Genomic DNA, 25,344 nt, shown 5'->3' on the forward strand with positions numbered 1-25,344 from the left:
TGCTCTAGTTATCTCCCGCTTGGACTACTGCAATGCGCTCTACGTGGGGCTACCTTTGTAGGTGACCCAGAAACTACAACTAATCCAGAATGCGGCAGCTAGACTGGTGACTGGGAGCAGCCGCCGAGACCACATAACACCTGTCTTGAAAGACCTACATTGGCTCCCAGTATGTTTCCAAGCACAATTCAAAGTGCTGACCTTTAAAGCCCTAAACGGCCTTGGTCCAGTATACCTGAAGGAGCCTCTCCACCCCCATTGTTCTGCCCGGACACTGAGGTCCTGCGCTGAGGGCCTTCTGGCGGTTCCCTCCCTGCAAGAAGTGATGTTACAGGGAACCAGGCAGAGGGCCTTCTCGGTAGTGGCATCCACCCTGTGGAATGCCCTCCCACCAGACGTCAAAGAGAAGAACAACTACCAGATTTTTAGAAGACATCTGAAGGCAGCCCTCTTTAGGGAAGCTTTTAATGTTTAACAGACCACTGTATTTTAATACTTTGTTGGAAGCCGCCCAGAGTGGCTGGGGAAACCCAGCCAGATGGGCGGGGTATAAATAATAAATTCTATTCTATTCTATTCTATTCTATTCTATTCTATTCTATTCTATTCTATTGCCTTTATAGCTCACCTTTCCTCCAAGGTGCTCAAGGCAAACATGGTTCCCCCCTCCATACTTTGCTCACAACAACCCTGTGAGGCAAGTTAGGCTGAGAGTTGGTGATTCATACAAGGTCACCCTGCGAGCTTCATGGATGAATGGAGATTTAAACCTTGGTTTCCCAGGTCTGACACTCTTAACCACTACACCATGCTGTGTCTTGTGGGTGCATCTCAAGCACCAGAACAGATTTATGGCCCCATCTTTGAATTCTTTAGATTTATATCAGCAGCATCTCCACAAATGCTGGCATTACTTACACCAGGCCGATGTGTTGGCACTGGCAGAGACAGAAGAATCAATCTGCTTGTAGTCCATGGCACTTTCACACGTTTTCTCCCACAAGTCCATTTCAATTTATTTCTGTTTCAATGTGTTTTTAAAAATCTGCATGAAAATTCACATTTCTAAACCTGTTTTCTCTCAAAATAAGTATTTGTCAATGTATTATCTCACTTTTAAAACTATTAGAGAGAGAGCTGGATACAGCTGGGAAGTACAAGAGATAGATAGATAATTAAGTTCTGTTCTATTAACACATTAGCCTAGCAGGCATAGAACATGATCAGTTCATATCAGTATTCACAAAGATTGAATTCTTCAAGCATCCCTACTTATGAATTGTTGTTGTTTTGCCCGTTATCTTTATGCAGGAACTTTTCTTTTTTTTTAATCTGCTAGCTTTATGTAACTATTCCCCACCCATTCTTCAAGTTGCAATAGAAAATTCATAACAGCAGTATTCGCCTATGATTAATGCTGTGACGAAACTAGCCACGCAAGGGGGCATGTTCCAATTACCATAGTGAGTGTGCTTTATTGAGTTATTGGTTTAAAATGATTTCCTCTGTCCTGCCGATTCCCCCAGAGGCTACAAAGGAGCAGCAGCCTTTCCTATAATTGGCCAACTGGGCCAGGTGATGCTTAGGCCTATTTCCTCCAGAGGAAATAAGCTTAATGAATGAAAAACTCATTTGACTACAAAGAATTCGGTTGTCCATCATGATAAAAAGAAAGAAAATGACTAATCCCAAATGGAAACTTCCATGATTACCCGTAATACCTTAGATACTATTAACAAATCACAAACCTGCCTCATATTCTTGACCCAGGAATTGCAGCAAGGCACACACTCAGGAATTCCCAATTCAATGCAAGCCAAAGTGTGCACACTTTAGGTTCAATCCTAAAATGACAGCCATTTCAGATGGTTGTGACCAAAATCAATATAATATTATACAGTTAAATCAGTTTTTAAAAATAAAAAAGGAAAGCAGGGAGAGCTGGAAAATCATTGTTTTTCAGCTTCCAATTACTTCAGAACTCTATTTAATAATAATAATAATAATAATAATAATAATAATAATAATAATAATAATACTAACATCAAAACCATAGCTGCAGCCACAGAACTGGCATTAGGGAAATGTACTGTAAATCAGTGTGGGGAAACTGATACAGTAATTTACAGCATAATCATTCATATACATGAAGTTGGGCGATCTGGAGAAATCATTGTTTTTCAGTTTTCCTGTAATATACAAATTAGATAGATAGATAGATAGATAGCCTGTGGAACTCACTGAAAATAGACACCAGCAGTGGTGAAACAGAACTGGTGGGTTAGGAAGATGTAAGAGTCATGTAAAGGGATGTTTGATCCACTCCGGGGGTGGGGGGGATGTGTTTGCTGTCTTGAGTGGATCAGCATGGAGTCACATTTTTCAACCCTTATCTGATTATCCTTTGCTTCAGACATAGCCAAAGAAATCTTTTTATTATTATTTTTAATTTCTCTTGCAAGCCTGAGCTCATCATGAGCTTTAGCCCACCTGACCTTCACCCTGCAACTGTTGGCTACTCGTGTATACGCCTCCTTTGTGATTCCGTCTCAATTTTTTGCTCCGGGTGGAAGAAAGGGTGGTCTAGGGAAAGGATGGGAGTGGCTGTCATGATCAGACATCTGCTTTGCCCCTGTCTTCACAGCTGAGCAGTTCAGCCTTCTCTCTGTCACCCAATAGCATTTCTCTGTCTTCTCCATACAAATGACCTATCGCTTGCTTGTTCTTCCTCTTGACTGGGGAAATCTGAATTTATGGGGGGGCAGCATAAGAGCTGATTGGGAGGGAGTGCCCTGTGCACAGCACTACTGCAACAGGAACACAAAACATCTTCAAATGCAGATTAAATTTGGGTGTAGACAAAACCTAATTCTGCCCATGATAAGCATAGTCTCTTCAGTTAAAAGGGCCTTGTCTGGTTCTGCAAAAGAAACCATCAACTGGGATCCTGGGCTGGATTCCTCTGGGTCAAAGGTAGCAACAAAGCACCCTCAAGTCAGATAAGTGCTGGCAACATGGACTCTTCAAATGCTGGATTTTCTGGGGTCAGTGGAGACATATGGGTCAGGAGGGACCTTGGGGTCATGACAGAAGCCATGGCTTCCTTGTCTCCTGATTCAGCCCAAATGTAAAGGCTTACGCAAAATCTCCATATTCTGACCTGATAGCCTTACTCCTGCAGAAACTGAAAAAGAGTTTGAAGAAGAGTTTGGATTTGATATCCCGCTTTATCACTACCCTAAGGAGTCTCAAAAGTCGCCACCTTGAAGGAGAAAGTACAATATCATTTCTAAAGAGACATGACCTTTATCAGATTGTATTAAGTTGCTCTCTTCTCTGTAGTGAAATTAAGAGATGAAGCAGTTTCCTATTTTGGCAAAGTTCACACGGAGAACAATTGTTATAGCAAGCTTAAGAAACAGATTATAGTAGTCATAATACTTCTGGACAAAGAAGGTTTGTGCTTCTGTTACTGCCTCGCTTCTCTCTGTCCAGGCCAATTTATTGAACCTTGAAAGAGTGCTGAGATGTGCATTGCCGGCATGCACACTTCCAGTCATGCTTTTTCAATATATGTGAACAGTTTGTAAAACACTTTGCAAATCAGCAGCTGAGACTGTCTCCCTTCCTTGTGCAGGAAGAGAACTGACACTGAGGCAATTAATTCCTGACCTCCCTCCTGCAGGAACAGAACTGGAACTGGGGCAATTAATTCCTTACCCCTACTTACCAGGAAGGAAAAAAGGGGGGGGATTGAAATCTACAAGGAGAACTTTCAACTAACATGGCATGGAAGCTTTGCTGAATGACTCATGAGAAAACAAAAAAGAAGGATCTTGTCCATTGGAAAGGGAAGCTTTGTTGGACAACAACAGCTGTAGCTGGTTTCCTTGGGGGAAGTCTATATATTTTGAGATGCCACCTAAAAATTTGGGTCTCCAGTTTTGGGTGTGTTGAGGGCACTTCCCATGGGCAATTTATTGTGGGTAAGCTTGCTCCTAATTCAGAGATTGGAGCACCCAAGTGTGTGAAAGACACTTAACCTGGCTTCCAATGAGAGGTGGAATGCTAAAGAGCAGTGCCTGTGGTGAAAACACAAATGTAGACCAGGAACACATATTTGCTGTGTAACTGGTGGACATTTAGTGATTTTGCTGTTTTATATCATTTTGGCTGATCTATTGTATTGTTGTTGCATCTTTCTTTTGTATTAATATGCTAATCACCACCTGATGAGCCTGTCAGCCAAAAAGCGATGTACAGTGGTACCTCAGGTTACATATGCTTCAGGTTACAGACTCCGCTAACCCAGAAATAGTACCTCGGGTTAAGAACTTTGCTTCAGGATGAGAACAGAAATCGTGCGGCGACGGCGCGGCAGCAGCAGGAGGCCCCATTAGCTAAAGTTCAGGTTAAGAACAGTTTCAGGTTAAGAACGGACCTCTGGAATGAATTAAGTACTTAACCCGAGGTACCACTGTATAAACAAACCGTAAGGTGATGCCATATAACGTAACATAATACTGCCCTTTTCAAGCTGGCACCCTCAAGATGTTTTGGACTACAATTTCCATCACCATGCTGGAGTTTTAGTACAAAAGATCCAGAGAGCATCAGCTACAATATGTTGTGTGGAACCTTCATTTTAACTCCCTGCCAGCTAATTGAGATCGGGAAAGGCCCTTAGTGTCTAGAAAGAGCTCTAATGTGGAAGCAAAGCTGGTGGAAGCTCGTTCAGGTTAAGCTGTGGTCTAGCATTGCTATTTTTCTAGGGGAAAAAGAGGTGCTTGAACTTACCATGATAAAGAAAGTGTGGTTCAGGAGCTTATAATATTTGCTGGAACTCACCCTTATTCTCTTAGAATGGCAATGGCACCCACCTGAGAGGTGCCGGAACTGAGTTCCGGCAAGTTCCAGCTGGGGAAAAGCCCTGCAGTCAGGTATGTTTTTTCGCCTCAAAGAAACAAAGAATCTTGTTGCATCTTTAATATATCTGTTTGTGGAGGGTTTTTTTGAAAATAACTTCCTCCTTTTCAGCATCTAAATAATTTTTTTCTGTCAGAAACATCTTCTGCAGGGAAGTGCTCCTTTATGTAATACTCTACTTCCTGCCCCCCACCACCACCACTAGGGAGGGAAAGAAAAGAATGGTGCTTTTGTTGTCGAATGAAATGTATTATCAACAAATGAACACAAATATTATAAGCTCCTGAACCACATTTTCATGTTGAGGGAGGAAGGTTAGAGGGAAAAGGTTCTTCAGAGTTCAGTCCAGCAAAATGGAGCGAGAGGCCTTATATCTCATGCACAGGAGGGGTGCCCCATAATCTATCATGCTGTTTGCTGGAAGGATATTTATACCAGCACTTGGCTTTACAATCCAGGGTTTGTGTGAGCGAGTCAGATGGCCTGTTACAAATTGTGACTTCTCTGTACCATTCTGTTTCAAAGAGGCAGTGACAGAGAGAATGCAGCTAGCAATCTGGGCACTTGGACCTTGGAGGGAAAAGAGAAGACAATGAAGTCCTTATTATCAGCCCCCCATCTTGCAAATGCAGTTAAAAACAGGCAGAATACACCTCTTAGAGCGAATTGCTGTGCCTGTGGGGCAAACTTTCACAGATACTTTGCCATCCATCTTGAACTCTTTGACTCCATTACACACAGACCCTAAAAAAATGATCTTCCTTCTGTTAATAGGCATGGCCTCCAAATCAGTATATGATCATTAGGTTTCTTTCAAGGTTTGGCCCTGTGACCCTTATTTAAATTATATTAAATGGTCAGAATACAGGGTGGGGTTGGGTGGAGGGTATATTTATTCCTGACTTTGTTCAGACACAAGACAATGGTAACTGTGTTGTCCTGGCGGTTGCTGTTTTGTAAACATCCATACTCTAAACAGAATATTCCCTGATTTTCGAGTAATCCAAAACTGATGTCCACTTTGAAAACATACTATTCGCTTTGGCTATGCCACAGTTAAAAGTGACTGCTAGGCAGACTGGAAGTCTCCAAAAATTGATAATGAGGGGGAAATAGAGATCTTATGGAGAAATGCAGTCTGATGGGTATCAGAATGCATACAAGGAAGGTGTGTGTAGAATCATCTAGACAAAAGTCTTGAGAGTGCACAGTTGCAAACATACACAGATACACAACAAAGCATGGAAGCTAGAAGGCTTAATAGTTGCCTTCCAGAACATAGCTGCTGCTACAGAACAAATGATACAGAACAAATATTATACAACACTTGCAAACATGCTGCTTCTGCAAATTGAAGCAGTAGAGCAGGCCTATGTGAAGCAAGAACACCACCATCCATGATCATTGGCTGTGGTTGACCAGGTTTGAAGTCCAAGTTTAAACAGTTATAAAAGGAGGCCTTAATACCTTAATACCTGGGGGAGGGTCAACTTTTAAACTGCTAATTCTGGGTATGAAGTGAATATTGCTGGTTCTAATTATAATAATAATAACGAACTTCTCATTTCAGTTCATAGGAGCCAACTCTTAGGGACCAAGGGGGCTTCGCTCCCTCTCCCAAAAAAATATTGAGGGGTGATGGACATTGCCATTCAAATGGTGTGTGTGCACCGCATTGTGTGATCGATTATGCAGGGCAGAGCTTACCTAGGGGCCCCAATATTTTATAGAAGTTGGTACCCCTGTTACAGTTCCTTGAACTGCTTGGTGTCTGCTTGTATGGCACCTTGGAAATGGACCTCCATCATTTGGGTGCCAGTTGCTGAGACTTTCAGTGGACTGCCTTCACTTCCATTTTTTAGCCAACACCAACATCCTTCCTGGATCAGACCAGGACCCTGTTTTCTAGAGAGACCAACCAGATGCCTATGGGAAGCCCAGAAACAGGAGAGAAGGGCCATTAGCCCTCTGCTGGTGTTAATCCCCACCAGGATGAGTGGCCATTTCCCCCAGGAGTCCTTGTCCAGCTTGGTATAGTGAACAAGATTCTACACATGCACTGTCAATGTACGGTACTTTGCTGTGCTCTGCTGAACCCACCCTGGGTCCATTCAAAACCTGGCAGTGTTCATACGTCTCATCTTCGTGCTAGGCAGTTGCCAGCAAGCAGCTGTGAAAAGGCGGCATCTACATTCACTGGAACTCAAAAGAATGCACTCAAACTATGGCTCCCAGGGCACTGTGTAAATAATGTGTGTGAGAGAGACACCCTGTCATCATGTATCCACCAACATTACAGTGGTACCTTGGGTTACATACGCTTCAGGTTACAGACTCCGCTAACCCAGAAATATTACCTCAGGTTAAGAACTTTGCTTCAGGATGTGAACAGAAATCGTGCTCCGGTGGCGCGGTGGCAGCAGGAGGCCCCATTAGCTAAAGTGGTACTTCAGGTTAAGAACAGTTTCAGGTTAAGAGTGGACCTCCGGAACGAATTAAGTATTTAACCCGAGGTACCACTGTACAAGCTGGAAGAAAAGACGAGCCTTTCTTTTCTCAACACTTGCTGAGAAAGCTTGTTAGCCAATTCTGAATCAAGCCAAGTGGAGTTTGCCCATCACTAAATGGAAATTGGTTTCAAGAACACTGCAAATGCTATGGACAACTTTGCAGAGTCAACAATTTGGGAAGTGTAAAAATAAAATAAAAGATTGACATTGTGATTCCCGATTTAAACAAATTGTGGGGCAGCATCAGAATGGATAAAATGACAGCACCAAAATAACAGCATCAGAATGGATAAAGCTTGCTTTACATGCCTGGGTTGAAGGGGAGGTGTGTCTCCTTGCTCTTTACATGTCAGATTAGTACTGGCAAATCCTTAAAAGCTGAGTTATGCTGAAAGTATGCGGAGCAGGGAAAAGGTTGCCTTATGAATCAGATCCAGGTTCCTCACTGCAGAAGTTCCACTATGATTCAGAAGTGGATGTGTACAACAAGAAACCAATAGGTAACGTGGAGTAAATTTCCACAGCATAGGAGTGGTTGGCTGAGAGACTGACTGGGTGGGGCTGAAGGTACAACATGCCACTGCGAATTGAAGTGAGACACGCTGCAGAAATGCAGGTCTGTATCTTATACCTCTGAACCTGTACAAAAGGCAGACTAAATTTCCATGCAGAGGTTTTGTTGTTGTTGTTTCCAGCTCTTCCTAATCAAGCCAAGCATTGGGTGACAAGATTAGATGATTTCCCCAGAGGAGAAATCCAAGGATAGCTATAGCAGAGGTGGGGAAACTTTTTCGGCCCAAAGGGCCACGTTGTCTTCTGAGCAGCCTTCAGAGGGCCACACACCAGCAGTGGGCATGACCAGAGGCAAAAGTGGGTGGAGCAACTCATGCAAATGTTACCCTTATTCTGCAGGCCCACATTTACATACCGCTCTGTAAGCTCTATGCGGACAAGCAAGAGACATTCCAGCCAAGCAAACTTTACTTGGGCACAGAGGGGGGGCCAATGAAGGGTGTGACCTGGGGACGTTTGGAGGGCTTGGTTCTTGGCCTTTGGATGTTAGATTCCCCATCCCTACCTTCGAGGAAGGGACGGGGGTGGCGCTGTGGGTTAAACCACAGAGCCTAGGATTTGCCGATCAGAAGGTCGGCGGTTCGAATCCCCATGACGGGGTGAGCTCCCATTGCTCAGTCCCTGCTCCTGCCAATCTAGCAGTTCGAAAGCACGTCAAAGTGCAAGTAGATAAATAGGTACCACTCCGGCGGGAAAGTAAACGGCATTTCCGTGAGCTGCTCTGGTTCACCAGAAGCGGCTTAGTCCTGCTGGCCACATGACCCGGGAGCTGTACGCCGGCTCCCTCGGCCAATAAAACGAGATGAGCGCCGCAACCCCAGAGTTGGTCACGACCTGGACCTAATGGTCAGGGGTCCCTTTACCTTCGAGGAAAGGCTGTAGCTAAGTGGTGGAGCTTGGTGGCGCTGGCTGGGGCTGATGGGAGTTCTACTTCCAAGCATCTGGAGGAAAGCAGATTTGGGCAAAACTGCTTTTCAATCTCCAGGTGAGCTTGTCTCCTGCCTGAAACTCTGGACAGCAGCTTCCAGTCAGTATGCAGAGACCACACGGAGCCAGATCAGCTCCGAGAGCAAGCCATTGGAATTCGGGGAAAGGCACCCGAGGGGTGGGCGGTGGGCGCGGCTTCCCCGGCTTGAGCTGCGTCGGCGAGGAGCCGATGCTTATTCTAGTAGCCGGAGCGCGCCCTGCGAGGGAGTCTCTGGTTCCTTCGAAGCGCCGCGCAGAAGGCGCCCGGAGACTTCCTCTGCCGGATCTCCTCCGCGCAGCAGCCCAGCGGGGGCGGGACGGGAGGTTAGGGACGCTTCCTCGACGGGAAGGAACCTGGAGAGAGAGAGAAGGTGGGGCGATGGCTTCGCCGGCCAGGCGACGCAGCAGCGGGAGCAGCAGCCGCATTTGCCTGCCTGGCGCCTGAAGGGCTCGCAGCTTAGACGGGCGAAGGCGGCGCGGAGAAACATTGCGCTCCCGGGAGGGGAGGGAAAGATGAGCTGAGACGCTGCCCGGAGGAGCTATCCGGGGACGGGACGTTCCCCTGACCACCACCCCCCAGCCTGCAGCCTGGCGGCGACGTTCCTCCGTCCGATGTGCAAAGAGAAGCAGGAGATCATGATACTAACACGTAAGCTTCCGCCGTCTGTTCGCGGGTGAGACGGGACGGGTTCGGGGAGCGCGCAGGCCGACGCGCTGCTTTCGGCTTATACTGTCTTCTGAATGCGCCCTCGGCTTGGCTGCCCAAAGGGGGCGGGCTCACTCCGGATCCCAGAACCTCGACGGCGAGGCCGAAAGCACTCTGCACGCGCTCAGTGGAGGTGCTCCCCTCCGTTTGTTGCTTCGCGTGTTCCAGGGCGAGCTGGGGAACAGGCGGGGAGCTGAAATGAAGGAGGATTAAGACGGAACGATTTTGCTGGCGCGCTTGCCTGAGAAGTAAATTCTCTTGCGGAGGCACCACTTCGAGGGTTGCATAAGCTCCTCGGCTAATGGGGCTTCGGCCGTGCTTCTCTTGCGGAGAGGGCGGGAAATTGACTTCAGAGGTGCATGGAAAGGCAAGCTTTGCTTTGGAGACGGTTGTACAGAGATGCTCGCCTAGGTGCGATTTAAACACACACACATGCACATATTTTGGCGGGTCTCCATAAAAGGCGGATCTACACGGATCCTCATGGATCCTCCACTTTTTAAAAAATAATTCCAACAAATGCAGTGTCAAATCACACCTAGAAGGCACGCCTACAAACTGGACTATAAAAAACGTGGATCCCACACTTTGCCGCCCTGCAGCACCACAAAAACATGGATCCGAGGCACGGATCCTCATGAATTCATATGATTTTTATATTGAAACAAAATGAAAACACCGTGCTACTGTAGACCACATCTTAATCTGTAGGAGGAACCAAAGAAATCACGCATCCACTGTTTCGTGGTGCCGCAATGGCGCAAAAACATGGTTAAAAAACACGGATCCTCATGAATCCTAATGATTTTTGTACTAGATCAGCCCAAATTCACTGTCAAATTACACATCATGGCCAGGGGCACAGCATCCACCACAGAAATCACAGGTCCATGGCTTCCTGGCCATACCGTGGCCCAAAAACGTGGTTTTCAAGCACGGATCCTCATGGATCCTCACGCTTTTTGCATTGTGCCAACCCAAACTCACCGTCAAATAACACATCATTCCCTGGGGCACAGCATCCACCACAAAAATCATGGATCCACGGCTTCCTGGCCACTCCGTGGCCCAAAAACGTGGTTTTCAAGCACGGATCCTCATGGATCCTCATGATTTTTGCATTGGGCCAACCCAAACTCACCGTCAAATCACACATGATTTCCAGGGGCATAGCCTGCACCACAAAAATCACGGATCCACGGCTTCCTGGCCACTCCATGGCCCAAAAACGTGGTTTTCAAGCACGGATCCTCATGGATCCTCACGCTTTTTGCATTGGGACAACCCAAACTCACTGTCAAATCACACATCGTGTCCAGGGGCACAGCATCCACCACAAAAAACTGAGATCCACGGTTATCTGGCAACGGCATGGCCCAAAAACGTGGTTTCGAAGCATGGATCCTCATGGATCCTCATGATTTTTGCATTGGGCCAACCCAAACTCACCGTCAAATCACACATGATTTCCAGGGGCATAGCCTGCACCACAAAAATCACGGATCCACGGCTTCCTGGCCACTCCATGGCCCAAAAACGTGGTTTTCAAGCACGGATCCTCATGGATCCTCACGCTTTTTGCATTGGGACAACCCAAACTCACTGTCAAATCACACATCATGGCCAGGGGCACAGCCTGCACCACAAAAAACTCGGATCCACGGCTTCCTGGCAACTCCATAGCCCAAAAACATGGTTTTGAAGCACGCATCCTCATGGATCCTCATGCTTTTGGAGCATCTCCACGCCCATTGTTCTGCCCAGACTCTGATGTCCAGCACCAAGGGCCTTTTGGTGGTTACCTCACTGTGAGAAGCAAAGCGACAAGGAACCAGGCAGAGGGCCTTCTTGGTAGTGGCGCCTGCCCTGTGGAATGTCCTCCCATTAGATGTCAAAGAGATAAACAACTACCTGACATTTAGAAGACATCTGACGGCAGCCCTGTTTAGGGACGTTTTTAATGTGTGACTTTTTAATGTATTTTTATTTCATTTTTGGGGGGGGAAGCCACCCAGAGTGGCTGGGGAAACCCAGCCAGATGGGCAGGGTACAAATATATTAGTAGTAGTAGTAGTAGTAGTACTTTGTAGGATTTGATAATCTTTATAGGTCTTTTAAATTTCTAATCTATCTATATATCTATCCCCTCCCCCTTTTCCCTTTCTGTACTTCCCTATCCTTATAAAATTGAATATATATATTTATTTTTAAAATTTACGGCTCCACAGTTTTCTTGGTCGCCCCATATTCATTACCCGATCACCTATGCTGCTCATGGCCAGATCACTTTGGGGCACTGCCATGCTGTAAAAAGATTCTCATGAAGCACAGACCCCCATGGATCCTTAGGTTTTTTATGTTTGGTCACCCTGAAATCACTATCAAATCACACATGATGTATATGACCACAGAATGAACCACAAAAACCACAGAGCACAGCCAAGGAACAAACACTATATTAAATACTTTAATCCTCATGGATTGGCATGATTGTTAAATGGACTCCACCAAATTATATTGTAAGATCACACCAATGTCCATGGAATGACCGAAATACAAACACTATCTGAAATGGTTCTGCATTAGCAAGAACATTGAATTAAAATGACATTCATATTCATAGCTTCCACTGTGAAGAACAGCACCTGGAAATTTTTGACGCTGCTAAACCTCAAGAATATCCAAGGCAGAGATTGTGATGATCTTACCTGTGAATGTAAATTATCAAACCAACTAGATGGAGACCACCAAAGTAACCATGAAAAACAATCACCTGTCTCGCGTCAATTCAGCTACAAATGGTTCTGGGACAAAAGTTGGTTGCTTTGCGGGGGTGGTAATTATAAATGGAGGTTTAACTGCAAGTTTTCTTGCCAACAGATTTTGTCAGTGCAAACTTTGAAATAGGGGGTTTCCAACGTGGTGCCCATGGGCATCATGGTGCCTGCTGACAGCTTTCCTGGAGTCCACCACGTGTTTTTAGAAAAAGAACAGGATTAGTGGTGAATTGTGCCCAGCATGACTTCAGATTGTTCATAGTACATTTGATTGACTGCAGGGACTTATGAAGGGGCAGCGGGGTGATGGTGCCCCGGGGTGCCATGCTGGGGGGAGAGTGACAGTACGGTCGCTGTACCGGCTGCCACTTGTGCGGCGTCCATGTGGGCTGCCGCTCTTGCGGCAACTGTACAGGCAGCCCCTCTCGCAGCGACCGTATGGGCCATATGGGCAGCTGCTCTCGCAGTGACTGTACAGGCTGCTGCTCGCGTAGCGTCCATACAGGCAGCCCCTCTCACGGCGGTCATACAGGCTGTATGGGCAGCCGCTCTCCTGGCGACCATACGGGCTGCCACACGCACAGCGGCCATACGGGCTGCCATGCATGCACAGTCCGTACAGGACATTGTGTGCGCACCCATCAGCCAGGACTTGTTACCATATTATAGCTGCCACAAAATCTATCAGCATGCCACCAGAACCAGGGAAGCCTTGCCAGTTGCAGCTCACACAGTTGAAGCGAAATAAAAGACAGAAGAGTAGATCGGGAAGAAAGTTCCCCAGGCTGCAGGAAAAGATAACAGTAGCTCCAGCAGCTGACTCAGTGCAGGCTGCTGAGGGGTTTGACTCCTTAAGATCACCAACTGACTATGAGACACCTGGAAAGCACTCAGCCTCAGATGACCTCCACTCCAAAAAGTGGGAAAGAGGATTTAACAGTGACCAATATTGATTCTTTTGATAGCAGCCCCATATTCTCAACACAAAGTGAGAAGTGTTTGGACAAATCACTGATTTGTACATCAGTTTCCCCATGGCACAACTGTACCTTCCCCACACTCAGTCTACAAACCATGGGACTTGTGGGTTCAGTTGGCAACATCTGTGTGTATGACTATGACATAACCACACTGAAAGGATCAAACTGGATAAATGATCGCATAATAGATGCCTTTCTTGCCTCCAGGGTGATAATGGCCAAAGAGCTAGGTCATGATGGAACAATTTTCCCACTTACCATACTTGCCACTTCATGCAGATATGTCAAAGATTGCCAGTGTAAGCTCTGAAGAACTGTTTGAGATTTGGAGTGCTAAAGAAAGATGTTTTGATTATTCCAGTAAATGACAGAGAAGTCCACTGGATACTGATAGTAATCATTTTTAAAAGGAAGACCATGTTCTATCTAGATTCCAAACATGGATTGAACCACTCTGTGATTGATGCAATAACATCCAATTACAGTTCATACAAAAGGATATGGCTGCCATTAGACCCTGGATTGCAAAAGAAATAATACAGTACTGTGAGGAAACCTTTTTTTAAAAAAAGTAATATTTATTAATTATTTCAAAATTACAAAAAAAAAGAAAATAGAGAACAACTACAGTACATGAAAAGAGAAAAAAAAGAGAGAAAAACGCAAAAACATAAAAACCAATACAACAATACGGCAAAAAAGGAAATAAAACAAAAAACACAAATCCCGGGTTACATATCTCCAACTTCCATTTGCTTGTTTCATTGACCTCCTCACACCTCCCTTTTTGTATTCTAGTTTAGTTAATTATTTCAGCAAATTCTTTCCATCTTTCTCAATTTTTGTTAAATAATTTATCTTATCAATTTAACCTATTATTTAACTCAACAGATCCTTTCCATCTTTCCCCATATTCTGTTATTCAAATTACCTTAATTTATTTAACCTTGTCTTACCATAAAACGCCTTAAGGCTTAAAACTTAATGCTCAGTTATCCATAACTCCTGATATATTCTGCTAGAGTCATATAGTTTCCTTCTAACATTTTCCCTAATATTCATTCATTTTAGGCTAATTCCCCCAATAAAAAGTTTTCTTTATAAATTTTCTTCCAATCTTCATCCAGCGTCTCTTCTTCCTGGTCCCGGGTCGTGTCAGTCCTTACTGTCCATTCCATCTAGTCCATCAACCTGGAAGTCATATGTCCGAGGCTCTTAAGTCTCTTCCATGCTCCTTCTGCAAATCTTCTTCTTTTTGTTTATACTTGCCCTTTTCCTTGTCGATTGTTGGTCTCTTTCTTAATTTCTTCCCTTTCTCATTGGGGAGCAGATCTCTGGGGGATTCAAATCCAAAATTGTCTCCATCTCCCTTCATCAAAGCCGCCCATTCCCCACAGTTCCACTCTCCACAGTCATCAGTGTACTCCAAAAGATATTTAAAAGCATATTTCAAAGTCTCTCCAAAGTTAAGAACCTCCTCAGCTCCAGACTCCCCCTGGCCCACTCCAACTTCAATCTTCAATGACAGCGGTTTATGCTTCTGTAGGGACTCGGGTCTCTCCATTTGTAATGTTTGAGATGCGGCCACATCCTCCTCCATTATCTTCTGCACTTGCCCAGTCAATACAGGTTCATAGGTTGGTCCTTGAATGGTTTCTGTCTCAATATTCCCTGCTTGTCCACAGTTATTAACCACAACAGTCACCAAGTCCATTTTCTCATTCATCAAATCCATCTTTTCATGCATCTGTTCCAGCAAGGCATTTGTCTTGCATAAAGCAAGCACCCAAACTTCCTTCCTGCTCATACTTTATCAAAGTCAAACAAGTCTGGTCCCACGATCTTAATCTGACAGTTGTTGAGTCCTCAAGTAGACTGTAGCAACAATTTAACAGGCTCCCTCTAGAGGAAGCAATTTCTATTTGTATCCATTTCTTTAAGGCAAGTCCAGCAAAGGAAAATTACTTTCATTTTTCAGATATTTTGTTTCATTAGAATGCAAAAGGCAACATTGGAATCAGTTTATTTCTCTTCTTTAGTTATCTGTCAAAATATTCCATTCACAGTCAATGAACCTCTCCCATTATTTCTGTCTCTGACACCCCGTTCCTGTGGGAAAACCTATTTCGAAAGACAAGACAAATATTTTCAAGTGGAAATTGATGCTGTTCCTCCCAAAGAGACAAATCTTGAACGAGAGTTACATTACTGTGTCTCGATCATGCCCAGAGGGATGGAAGGATACACTAACCTATTGCTCAGATATTTTACCTTCCTTGTTCGAAGGCTGCTGGTCACTATGTTTCTTGAAGGAAGGGTGCAGGAGGCCCAGTGGTGACCTAACGTTGGTTTACTGTGAAGGAAACTGCAAGGACTGGTACCACTGCTTTCGCATAGCCATTGATTCAAAAGATCTTCCAGAGGTTTTCATGTGTCCAGACTGTCAATCCACTGTTGCCAAATAGATTTTGAAACTGTGAACTGTCATATTCCACAGGTTGGTATAATACAGCAAAATCCAAGCATATAGTTTTCATCATCATGGCAGGGATGGTCCTTTTCCATAGAATTCTTATTTATGGAGTTAGTTTTTATATCCTGCTTTTCTCTACTTTAAGAAGTCTCAAAGTGGCTAAAAATCTCCTTTCCCTTCCACCCGCACAACAGACACCTTGTGAGGTAGGTGGGGCTGAGAGAGTTCAGAGAGAAGTGTGACTGGCCCAAGGTCACCCAGCAGCTGTATGTGGAGGAGCAGGGAAGCGAACCCAGCTCACCAGATTAGAGTCCACCCCTCTTAACCACTACACCACAGAAACGTATCTCTTAAAACTCTGGAGCAAGCTGTTCAGTTCAGCCTCGTAGTGATACTGATTTGTGGAGGGAAGGTTGGTGATGAGCAAGATCTGTTCCCATTTCCCAACACAGAGACCATAGAGCAGTTTCTTTTGGGGGCTGATCCTGCAGAGTGTTTCTGTTCAGAATTTCTGTGGCAGAAATTGGCTAAGTGCCTTTATAAACATTCAGCTTCTCAAATCGAACCCCATCATGAATCTTTCAGGTGTAGCTGTTGGAGGTGGAGGGCAGAGAAGGTGCTAGTCCTTACCTCCCTCCTCCCAGCCCCATGATCCGTTGCCCAATGGGCTGAATTTCAGGGCTTTTGCATGTAAAGGGCAAGCTTGTTCTTTACTTGTTTAGATCTTTAAACTTGGGAACAGATATTTGGCTCCATGACCACAATGACCAAAAGGGTCGGCTTCTAGAGGACTGTAAAGATCATGATTGTACTTCCCCTACCCTCAGCCCTAACTCCGTTGAGTATTTTTTGTTATGAGACTGAGTGTTTGGGTCTGATGCCGTAGCATTCTTGTCTGGGGGCTTGATGGAAAAACAGAAAAGTGACCCTCACCTAACTCTCCAATGCCCTTCAACAAGAATGCTGTAGGAAATATTGCTAAGCCCAAAGGGAGGCAATAATTTGCTTCAGCTCACCTTGTTAATGGCAGAGCAAAAGCTATGAGTGTGTCATTCTCAATCAGTCTACTTTCAGGACTGATTTTAGAACCCTCTTATATCAGGCCACATGGTCACTGGAGGTGGCCCCATCATGCAAACATGACTATCCACACAGGGACCATCTATTTTTGTTTTTTTCTGATACTGGATTTTAAGTTACAGATACATCTTTTAAAACAGCTGTCAGTATATCACACTGTATTCCACTTGCCTTCCAAAGGAACATGTGGCTCTCCCCACATAGCGGGTTAGGTTGAGACTGCTGATCCAAAGTGATCAGTAATTTTTACGGTAATTACAATCCTGCTTTCCCTTGTACCAGCTTACCTTGACTTTGGTAAGGCCTTTGAAAAGGTCCCCCATGATATTATTGCAAAACAACCAGTAAAATGTGGGCCAGACAAAGCTACTGTTAGGTGGATTTGTAATTGGTTGACGGGCTGAACCCAAAGATTGCTCATCAGTGGCTCACCTTCATCCTAGAAAAAAATGACTATTGGGGTTCCACAAGGTTCTGTCCTGGGCCTGGTGCTATTCAATATTTTTATAAATGATTTGGATGATGGAATAGAGGGCGTGCTAATCAAATTTGCAAATGACTGCAAACTGGGAGGAGTTGCTAATACACCAGAGGACAGGGTCAGAATTCAAAATGACCTGAATAGCCTAGAGAGCTGGGCCAAAACCAACAATATGGAGTTCAATAGGGAGAAATGTAAGGTACTACACCTGGATAGAAAAAATGAAATGCACAGGTGGGGGACACTTGGCTTGACAACAGTACCAGTGAAAGGGATCTGGGAGTCTTAGTCCACCACAAGCTGAATATGAGTCAACAGTGTGATGTGGCAGCTAAGAACGCCAATGCAATTCTGGGCTGCATCAATAGGAGTATAGTGTCTAGATCAAGTGAAGGAATGCTACCACACTATTCTGGTTGGTCAGACCACACCTGAAATACTGTGTCCAGTTGAAGAAGGATATTGTCAAGCTGGAACATGTCCAGAGGAGGGTGACCAAAATGTAAAAGGTCTGGAATCCAAGCCCTATGAGGAGAGAATTAGGGAGCTGGATTTGTTTAATCTAGAGAAGAGAAGATTAAGGAGTGATATGATAGCCATGTTTAAATATTTGAAGGGATGTCATGTTGAAGAGGGAGCAAGATTGTTTTCTGCTGTTCTAGAGACTAGGATGCAGAATAATGGATTCAAACTACGGGAAAAGAGATTCCACCTGGGCGCGGTAATCCAGTCAGGGAAAAAGGGAGGCATACTATGTTTAGGGCACTGTTTCCAGCCCCTTCCCCTTTTCGGGGTGAGCATAGTGGATCCTAAAAGCGGCTGCTCAGTCATGGATACAGCTGCTGAGCTGCTCAACTGCCTCATTCCTTGAGTCAGAACGACTGAACGCCCATGTGTCGGTTCATGACTAGGGGCTTCACATTCCTGCCCCCGTAGCCATTTAGTGATCGCCATGGGGGGAGGGTTTTGGGGGGTTGGGTTGGGCTTTTGGAAGATGCCTGTGCGTGAATTTGTTTTATGTGTGTAGATCAGTGCACACTGACCAACGCACAGTCTTCGCAGTAGGGCTCTGTTCTGATGGCATGAGTAGTCACGACGAACTGGTGGATCCTATCTGCTGCAGCCTTCATCTGCCTTCACAGCCGTTGTAACACACTGCTTGTTATCACCCGTCTGTTCTGCCGTTGAGGACTTCTTGGATCATTCTTTGTCTAGCTCCTTCCCTGTTATGTACTAAGCTTGGATCCTAGAACAATAGGCAAGTAGGATCCTAGAATGCAAGAACTGACTGGCTTGCATGAAAAGACCAATCAGGCTCCAGGAGGGAAGCAGAATCAGCCAGTCAGACGGGACTCATTGTGTAAATAATGTATATAAAAGCCTGAGGTTTTGGGGGAAATTCAGTCACTGTTTTACAAGCTGCAATAAAGAGCATGAAATCACTACAGGACTCTGAGCATATTTAATTTTCTTTGACCTTACCACCTTGGGTGACCCTGCTGGGAGTACGAGATTCCCAACGGCTTCGCTCACAAGGGTCATAGGAATGTGCAAGCCCACTCACCATGACAAGTGAGAGAACTGAGATAGATTGCACTGAGCCCTGGTCTCATTAGACAAAGTGTTCCACCAAAAAGGCTCTGGCTCTGGTTGAGGACAGCTGGATATGTTTTGGGCCAGGGACCACCAGTAGGTTGTTGTTAGATGAGCGTCACACTCATGGGGGTGTATTGGAAGATAATTCCCACAGATAAGAAAGGTCACAGACTGTTTAGGGCTTTAAAGATTAGCACCAAAACACTGAACCTGATTTGATACTCCACCTGGAGCCAATCCAGCTGATGAACAACCAACTGAATGTGGGCTCTCCACAAAGTCCAAGTAAGAACTCATGCATCTGCATTTTAGACCATTTGGAGTTTCTGGAGCAGTCTCAAGGGTAGCCCTGCATATCTCTCTCTCTCTCTCTCTCTCTCTCTCTCATTCTCTCTCTCACACATTTATACCCTGCACTCCCCGGCTCAGGTGTACAGCAAGTTAAAGTAGTCTAGTAGAGTGGTGCCTCGCAAGATGAAATTAATTTGTTCCGCGAGTTTTGTCGTCTTGCGATTTTTTTCGTCTTGCGAAGCACGGTGTCGGAAAAGTTTTGGAAAAGCTTCAAAAATCACCAAAGTCTTCAAAAACCTCAAAAAAGGCTACCACACCGCGTGCTACGAGTTGCTCCTCGAAGTCAAGTCGCAACTGTATTAACGGTGTTAAGAAAAAGGAAACAAACTTGCAAGACGTTTCCGTCTTGCAAAGCAAGACCATAGGGAAAATTGTCTTGCAAAGCAGCTCAAAAAACCAAAAACCCTTTCGTCTTCCGAGTTTTCCGTCTTGCGAGGCATTCGTCTTGCGAGGTACCACTGTATGCAGGTGACTACTGCATGGATCACCATGGCTAGGTTGGAAAGGGACAGGTACGGTACCGATTGCCTAACCTGACATAGATTCGAAAATTCAAGTTTGGCTACATTTGTGACCAATGCCTCCATAGAGACAGAAGCATCCAGGATCACACAGGGACTCCTGATGGCAGCTACAGGTGACTATTGCGCCCCATGAAGAGCTGGGAGCTGGCAAACCAAACTGAAATTATTCTGGCCCAGCCATTGGACGCCCATCTTTAAAGGATAGAGATTCAGCCGACTACGTTTCCTCCATCCCAGCACACCCACCTAAAAATTGGCCAATATATCCAGGGTAGCATCTGGCCAGGGCCATGAAGCAGTAGATCCATGATGTTTGTGGTCAGATCTGTGGTTATGTTCAAGATATGTTAATAAAGGGTGAATTTGGGGTTCCCCAATGCAAAAAGCGTGAGGATCCATGAGGATCCGTGCTTCAAAACCATGTTTTTGAGCCATGGAGTGGCCAGGAAGCCATGGATCCGTGATTTTGGTGGTGCAGGCTGTGCCCCTGGCCATGATGTGTGATTTGATGGTGAGTTTGGGCTGATCTAGTGCAAAAAGCGTGAGGATCCATGAGGATCTGTGCTTCAAAACCACGTTTTTGGTCCATGGTGTTGCCAGGAAGCGATGGATCTGAGTTTTCTGTGGTGCAGGCTGTGCCCCTGGACATGTTGTGTGATTTGACAGCGAGTTTCGGTTCGCCCAATACGAAAAGTGTGAGGATCCATGAGGATCCATGCTTCAAAACCACGTTTTTGGGCTGTGGTCTGACCAGGAAGCCGTGGATCCGTGATTTTTGTGGTGGATGTTGTGCCCCTGGCCATGATGTTTGATCTGATGCTGACTTTGGGCTGATCTAGTGCAAAAATCATGAGGATCCATGAGGATCCATGCTTCGAAACCACGTTTTTGGGCCATGCCGTTGCCAGATGACCGTGGATCTGAGTTTTCTGTGGTGCAGGCTGTGCCCCTGGACATGATGTGTGACATGACAGTGAGTTTAGGGTAGCTCTATGCAAAAAGCGTGAGGATCCATGAGGATCCGTGCTTCAAAACCACGTTTTCGGGCCATGGATTTACCAGGAAGTCGTGGGTCCATGATTTTTGTGGTGCAGGCTGTGCTCCTGGCTATGATGTGTGATTTGACAGTGTGTTTGGGGTGGCCCGATGCAAAAAGCATGAAGATCCATGAGGATCCGTGGTCCGGAACCACGTTTTTGGGCCACGGTATGGCCAGGAAGCCGTGGATCCGTGATTTTTGTGGTGGATGCTGTGCCCCTGGCCATGATATTTGATCTGATGGTGACTTTGGGCTGGTCTTGTGCAAAAATCATGAGGATCCATGAGGATCCATGCTTCAAAACCACGTTTTTGGGCCACGGTATGGCCAGGAAGCCGTGGATCCGTTATTTTTCTTGTGGATGCTGTGCCCATGGCCATGATGTTTGATCTGATGGTGACTTTAGGTTGGCCCAATGCAAAAATCATGAGGATCCATGAGGATCCGTGCTTGAAAACCACGTTTTTGGGCCATGCCACTGCCAGATAACCGTGGATCTCAGTTTTTTGTGGTGGATGCTGTGCCCCTGGCCATGATGTGTGATTTGACGGTGAGTTTGGGTTGGCCCAATGCAAAAAGCGTGAGGATCCATGAGGATCCGTGCTTCAAAACCATGTTTTTGAGCCATGGAGTGGCCAGGAAGCCGTGGATCCGTGATTTTTGTGGTGCAAGCTGTGCCCCTGCAAATCATGTGTGATTTGACGGTGACTTTGGGCTGATATAGTGCAAAAAGTGTGAGGATCCATGAGGATCCGTGCTTGAAAACCACGTTTTTGGGCCATGCCACTGCCAGATAACCGTGGATCTCAGTTTTTTGTGGTGGATGCTGTGCCCCTGGACATGATGTGTGATTTGACGGTGAGTTTGGGTTGGCCCAATGCAAAAAGCGTGAGGATCCATGAGGATCCGTGCTTCAAAACCATGTTTTTGAGCCATGGAGTGGCCAGGAAGCCGTGGATCCGTGATTTTTGTGGTGCAGGCTGTGCCCCTGGAAATCATGTGTGATTTGACGATGAGTTTGGGCTGATATAGTGCAAAAAGCGTGAGGATCCATGTGGATCCGTGCTTGAAAACCACGTTTTGGGGCCATGTAGTGGCCAGGAAGCCGTGGATCCGTGATTTTTGTGGTGCAGACTGTGCCCCTGGCCATGATATGTGATTTGACAGTGAGTTTGGGTTGTCCCAATGCAAAAAGTGTGAGGATCCATGAGGATCCGTGCTTGAAAACCACGTTTTTGGGCCATGGAGTGTCCAGGAAGCCGTGGATCTGAGTTTTTTGTGGTGTAAGCTGTGCCCCTGGGAATGATGTGTGATTTGACAGTGAGTTTGGGTTGTCCCAATGCAAAAAGCGTGAGGATCCATGAGGATCCATGCTTGAAAACCACGTTTTTGGGCCATGCCACTGCCAGATAACCGTGGATCTCAGTTTTTTGTGGTGTAAGCTGTGCCCCTGGGAATGATGTGTGATTTGACAGTGAGTTTGGGTTGTCCCAATGCAAAAAGCGTGAGGATCCATGAGGATCCGTGCTTGAAAACCACGTTTTTGGGCCATGGAGTGTCCAGGAAGCCGTGGATCTGAGTTTTTTGTGGTGTAAGCTGTGCCCCTGGCCATGATGTGTGATTTGACAGTGAGTTTGGGTTGTCCCAATGCAAAAAGCGTGAGGATCCATGAGGATCCGTGCTTGAAAACCACGTTTTTGGGCCATGGAGTGTCCAGGAAGCCGTGGATCTGAGTTTTTTGTGGTGTAAGCTGTGCCCCTGGGAATGATGTGTGATTTGACAGTGAGTTTGGGTTGGCCCAATGCAAAAAGCGTGAGGATCCATGAGGATCCGTGCTTCAAAACCATGTTTTTGGACCACGGTATGAACAGGAAGCCGTGGATCCGTGATTTTTGTGGTGCAGGCTGTGCCCGTGGCCATGATGTGTGATTTGACAGTGAGTTTGGGTTGGCCCAATGCAAAAAGCGTGAGGATCCATGAGGATCCGTGCTTGAAAACCACGTTTTTGGGCCACGGTATGGCCAGGAAGCCGTGGATCTCAGTTTTTTGTAGTGCAGGCTGTGCCCCTGGCCATGATGTGTGATTTGATATTGAGTTTGTGTTGGCCCAATGCAAAAGCGTGAGGATCCATGAGGATCCGTGCTTCAAAACCACGTTTTTGGGCCACGGTATGGCCAGGAAGCCGTGGATCCGTGATTTTTGTGGTGGATGCTGTGCCCCTGGGAATGATGTGTGATTTGACGGTGAGTTTGGGTTGTCCCAATGCAAAAAGCGTGAGGATCCATGAGGATCCGTGCTTGAAAACCACGTTTTTGGGCCACGGAGTGGCCAGGAAGCCGTGGATCCGTGATTTTTGTGGTGCAGGCTGTGCCCCTGGCCATGATGTGTGATTTGACAGTGAGTTTGGGTTGGCCCAATGCAAAAAGCGTGAGGATCCATGAGGATCCGTGCTTGAAAACCACGTTTTTGGGCCATGGAGTGGCCAGGAAGCCGTGGGTCCGTGATTTTTGTGGTGCAGGCTGTGCTCCTGGCTATGATGTGTGATTTGACAGTGTGTTTGGGGTGGCCCAATGCAAAAAGCATGAAGATCCATGAGGATCCGTGGTCCGGAACCACGTTTTTGGGCCACGGTATGGCCAGGAAGCCGTGGATCCGTGATTTTTGTGGTGGATGCTGTGCCCCTGGGAATGATGTGTGATTTGACGGTGAGTTTCGGTTGGCCCGATTCAAAAAGCGTGTGGATCCATGAAGATCCGTGCTTCAAAACCACGTTTTTGGGCCACGGTTTCGCCAGGAAGCCGTGGATCCGTGATTTTTGTGGTGGATGCTGTGCCCATGGCCATGATCTTTGATCTGATGGTGAGTTTGGGCTGATCTAGTGGAAAAATCATGAGGATCCATGAGGATCCGTGTTTTTTAACCATGTTTTTGCGCCCCTGCGCCCCCCCGAAACAGTGGATGCGTGATTTTTTTGATGCTTTCTACAGAGTAAGACATGGTCTACAGTATCATGGTGGTTTTATTTAATTTGAATGAAAAAATCATATGAATTCACGAGGATCCGTGTAGATCCGCCTTTTACGTTTTTCCTATTTTGGCTGCGAGCAACTCGCAGACTCTGGCTTGCGGCAGATTCCCCATCAGCAAAGGAAGATGTTTCTTTTTCGCGATCAGTTGATAAGATCGACGTGGCTCGGCTCCTGCTTTTGTTATGCTGAGGGAGGGGGGGGTCTCGAGCAAGAGGCGAAAGGGCAAGAGAGCGGAGCAAGAGACCCTTATCTTTGCACGTAGGCGAGCTCTTTGCGAGCCGTCGGGGAATCTTCTCCCCCGTCAGAAATGTAGGGCATCTGCCTTTCCCTCCGATCTGGTTTCTTTCATGTTCATCGTTTCCCTCCTGCTCAATCTCCAACTTCCTTGCCTGACATAAAGTGCTTTTGTCTTCCGCGTTTCCTCTCAGTAGCGAATTCACATGGTATATAAGGGACTGTTTCATTCCACTCTCATTTTACAACATATTTTCATTCTTCCATGAACTTTCCCTCCCCCAATGTCCACTGTAATTTCACTTAATTATCGTCCCAGTTGGAAGACGATTATCACCAGTAGCACACCAATCTGCTATTGGGGTAATATTATTCAGTTTCCCAATTTAGCAGCATTAACATGGGAGGGAGTCTCATTTAAGTGTATTCAAGGTTGCAGCCGAAGGCTCCTAGGGAAACAGGAAAAGCAGAAAATCCTTGAATTGTTGAAGCCATGTGGCAGCCTTTCCTTGAAGTGTGTTTTCAATTAGTTGAGTCGCTGCCGCCCCCCACCCCCCACCCAGCCAAATGCTGTAAGATGCAATGCCTCACTTCGTGAGCAGCTTGTGTACATAGGTATGCCTTAAAGGGAGCAGCAGATGAAAGGGTTAAGTTGGATGTGTGTTTTGAAGTGGCGAAGAGAAGAGGAAGCTTGAATTCCCTTTTGAAGTTCTTCAATAATTAGTGTGGTGGCTCCTAGGAGCCAGATGCCCTCCCCTTTGAGCCCTGGTGCCCAGGCTCATGATGTCATCGGACAGCCTTTGATCCTTTTTAAGGAGCAACACCCCCCGCCAGTTGTAAACAATGCCTTGCATTTCTAGCACAAACAGAAAACAAATTCTTTTTGTTGTCTGGCTACCTTAGGTACCACCCTCCCTGTCTCTCATTTTCTCTCTTCACAAAAACTTGCCAATGGCATGCTTGTAGCATCATTGTGAGCCAAATGTTTCCATTAAGCTAATAGAGACTGTGCCTAAATGGCCACAAATTGGGTGTGACACATTTAAGTTAATTCTCTCTAACATGTGGGTATTGCTCCCCCCCTTTTTTAGTAGTCATC

At 45.9% G+C, this 25,344-nt stretch overlaps 1 protein-coding gene across 6 annotated transcripts in view; it reads left to right on the plus strand.

The window, feature by feature from the left end:
• The window catches only part of DLC1 (DLC1 Rho GTPase activating protein), a 241,822-nt gene that overhangs the window by 168,689 nt on the left and 47,789 nt on the right, over window positions 1–25,344 (plus strand). The window contains exon 1 of one of the 6 annotated variants that reach the window (XM_083630062.1): window positions 9,142–9,624. The exons of the other annotated variants lie outside the window; for them this stretch is intronic. Coding sequence (XP_083486188.1) covers window positions 9,588–9,624 — 37 coding nt within the window. The 5' untranslated portion in view covers window positions 9,142–9,587. Of the gene's footprint in view, window positions 1–9,141; window positions 9,625–25,344 lie in introns of those variants that run through there. 6 annotated transcript variants of the gene reach the window in all.

This window comes from Podarcis filfolensis (genome assembly GCF_964270895.1).
Source record: "Podarcis filfolensis genome assembly, chromosome: 9".
NCBI lineage: Eukaryota > Metazoa > Chordata > Lepidosauria > Squamata > Lacertidae > Podarcis > Podarcis filfolensis.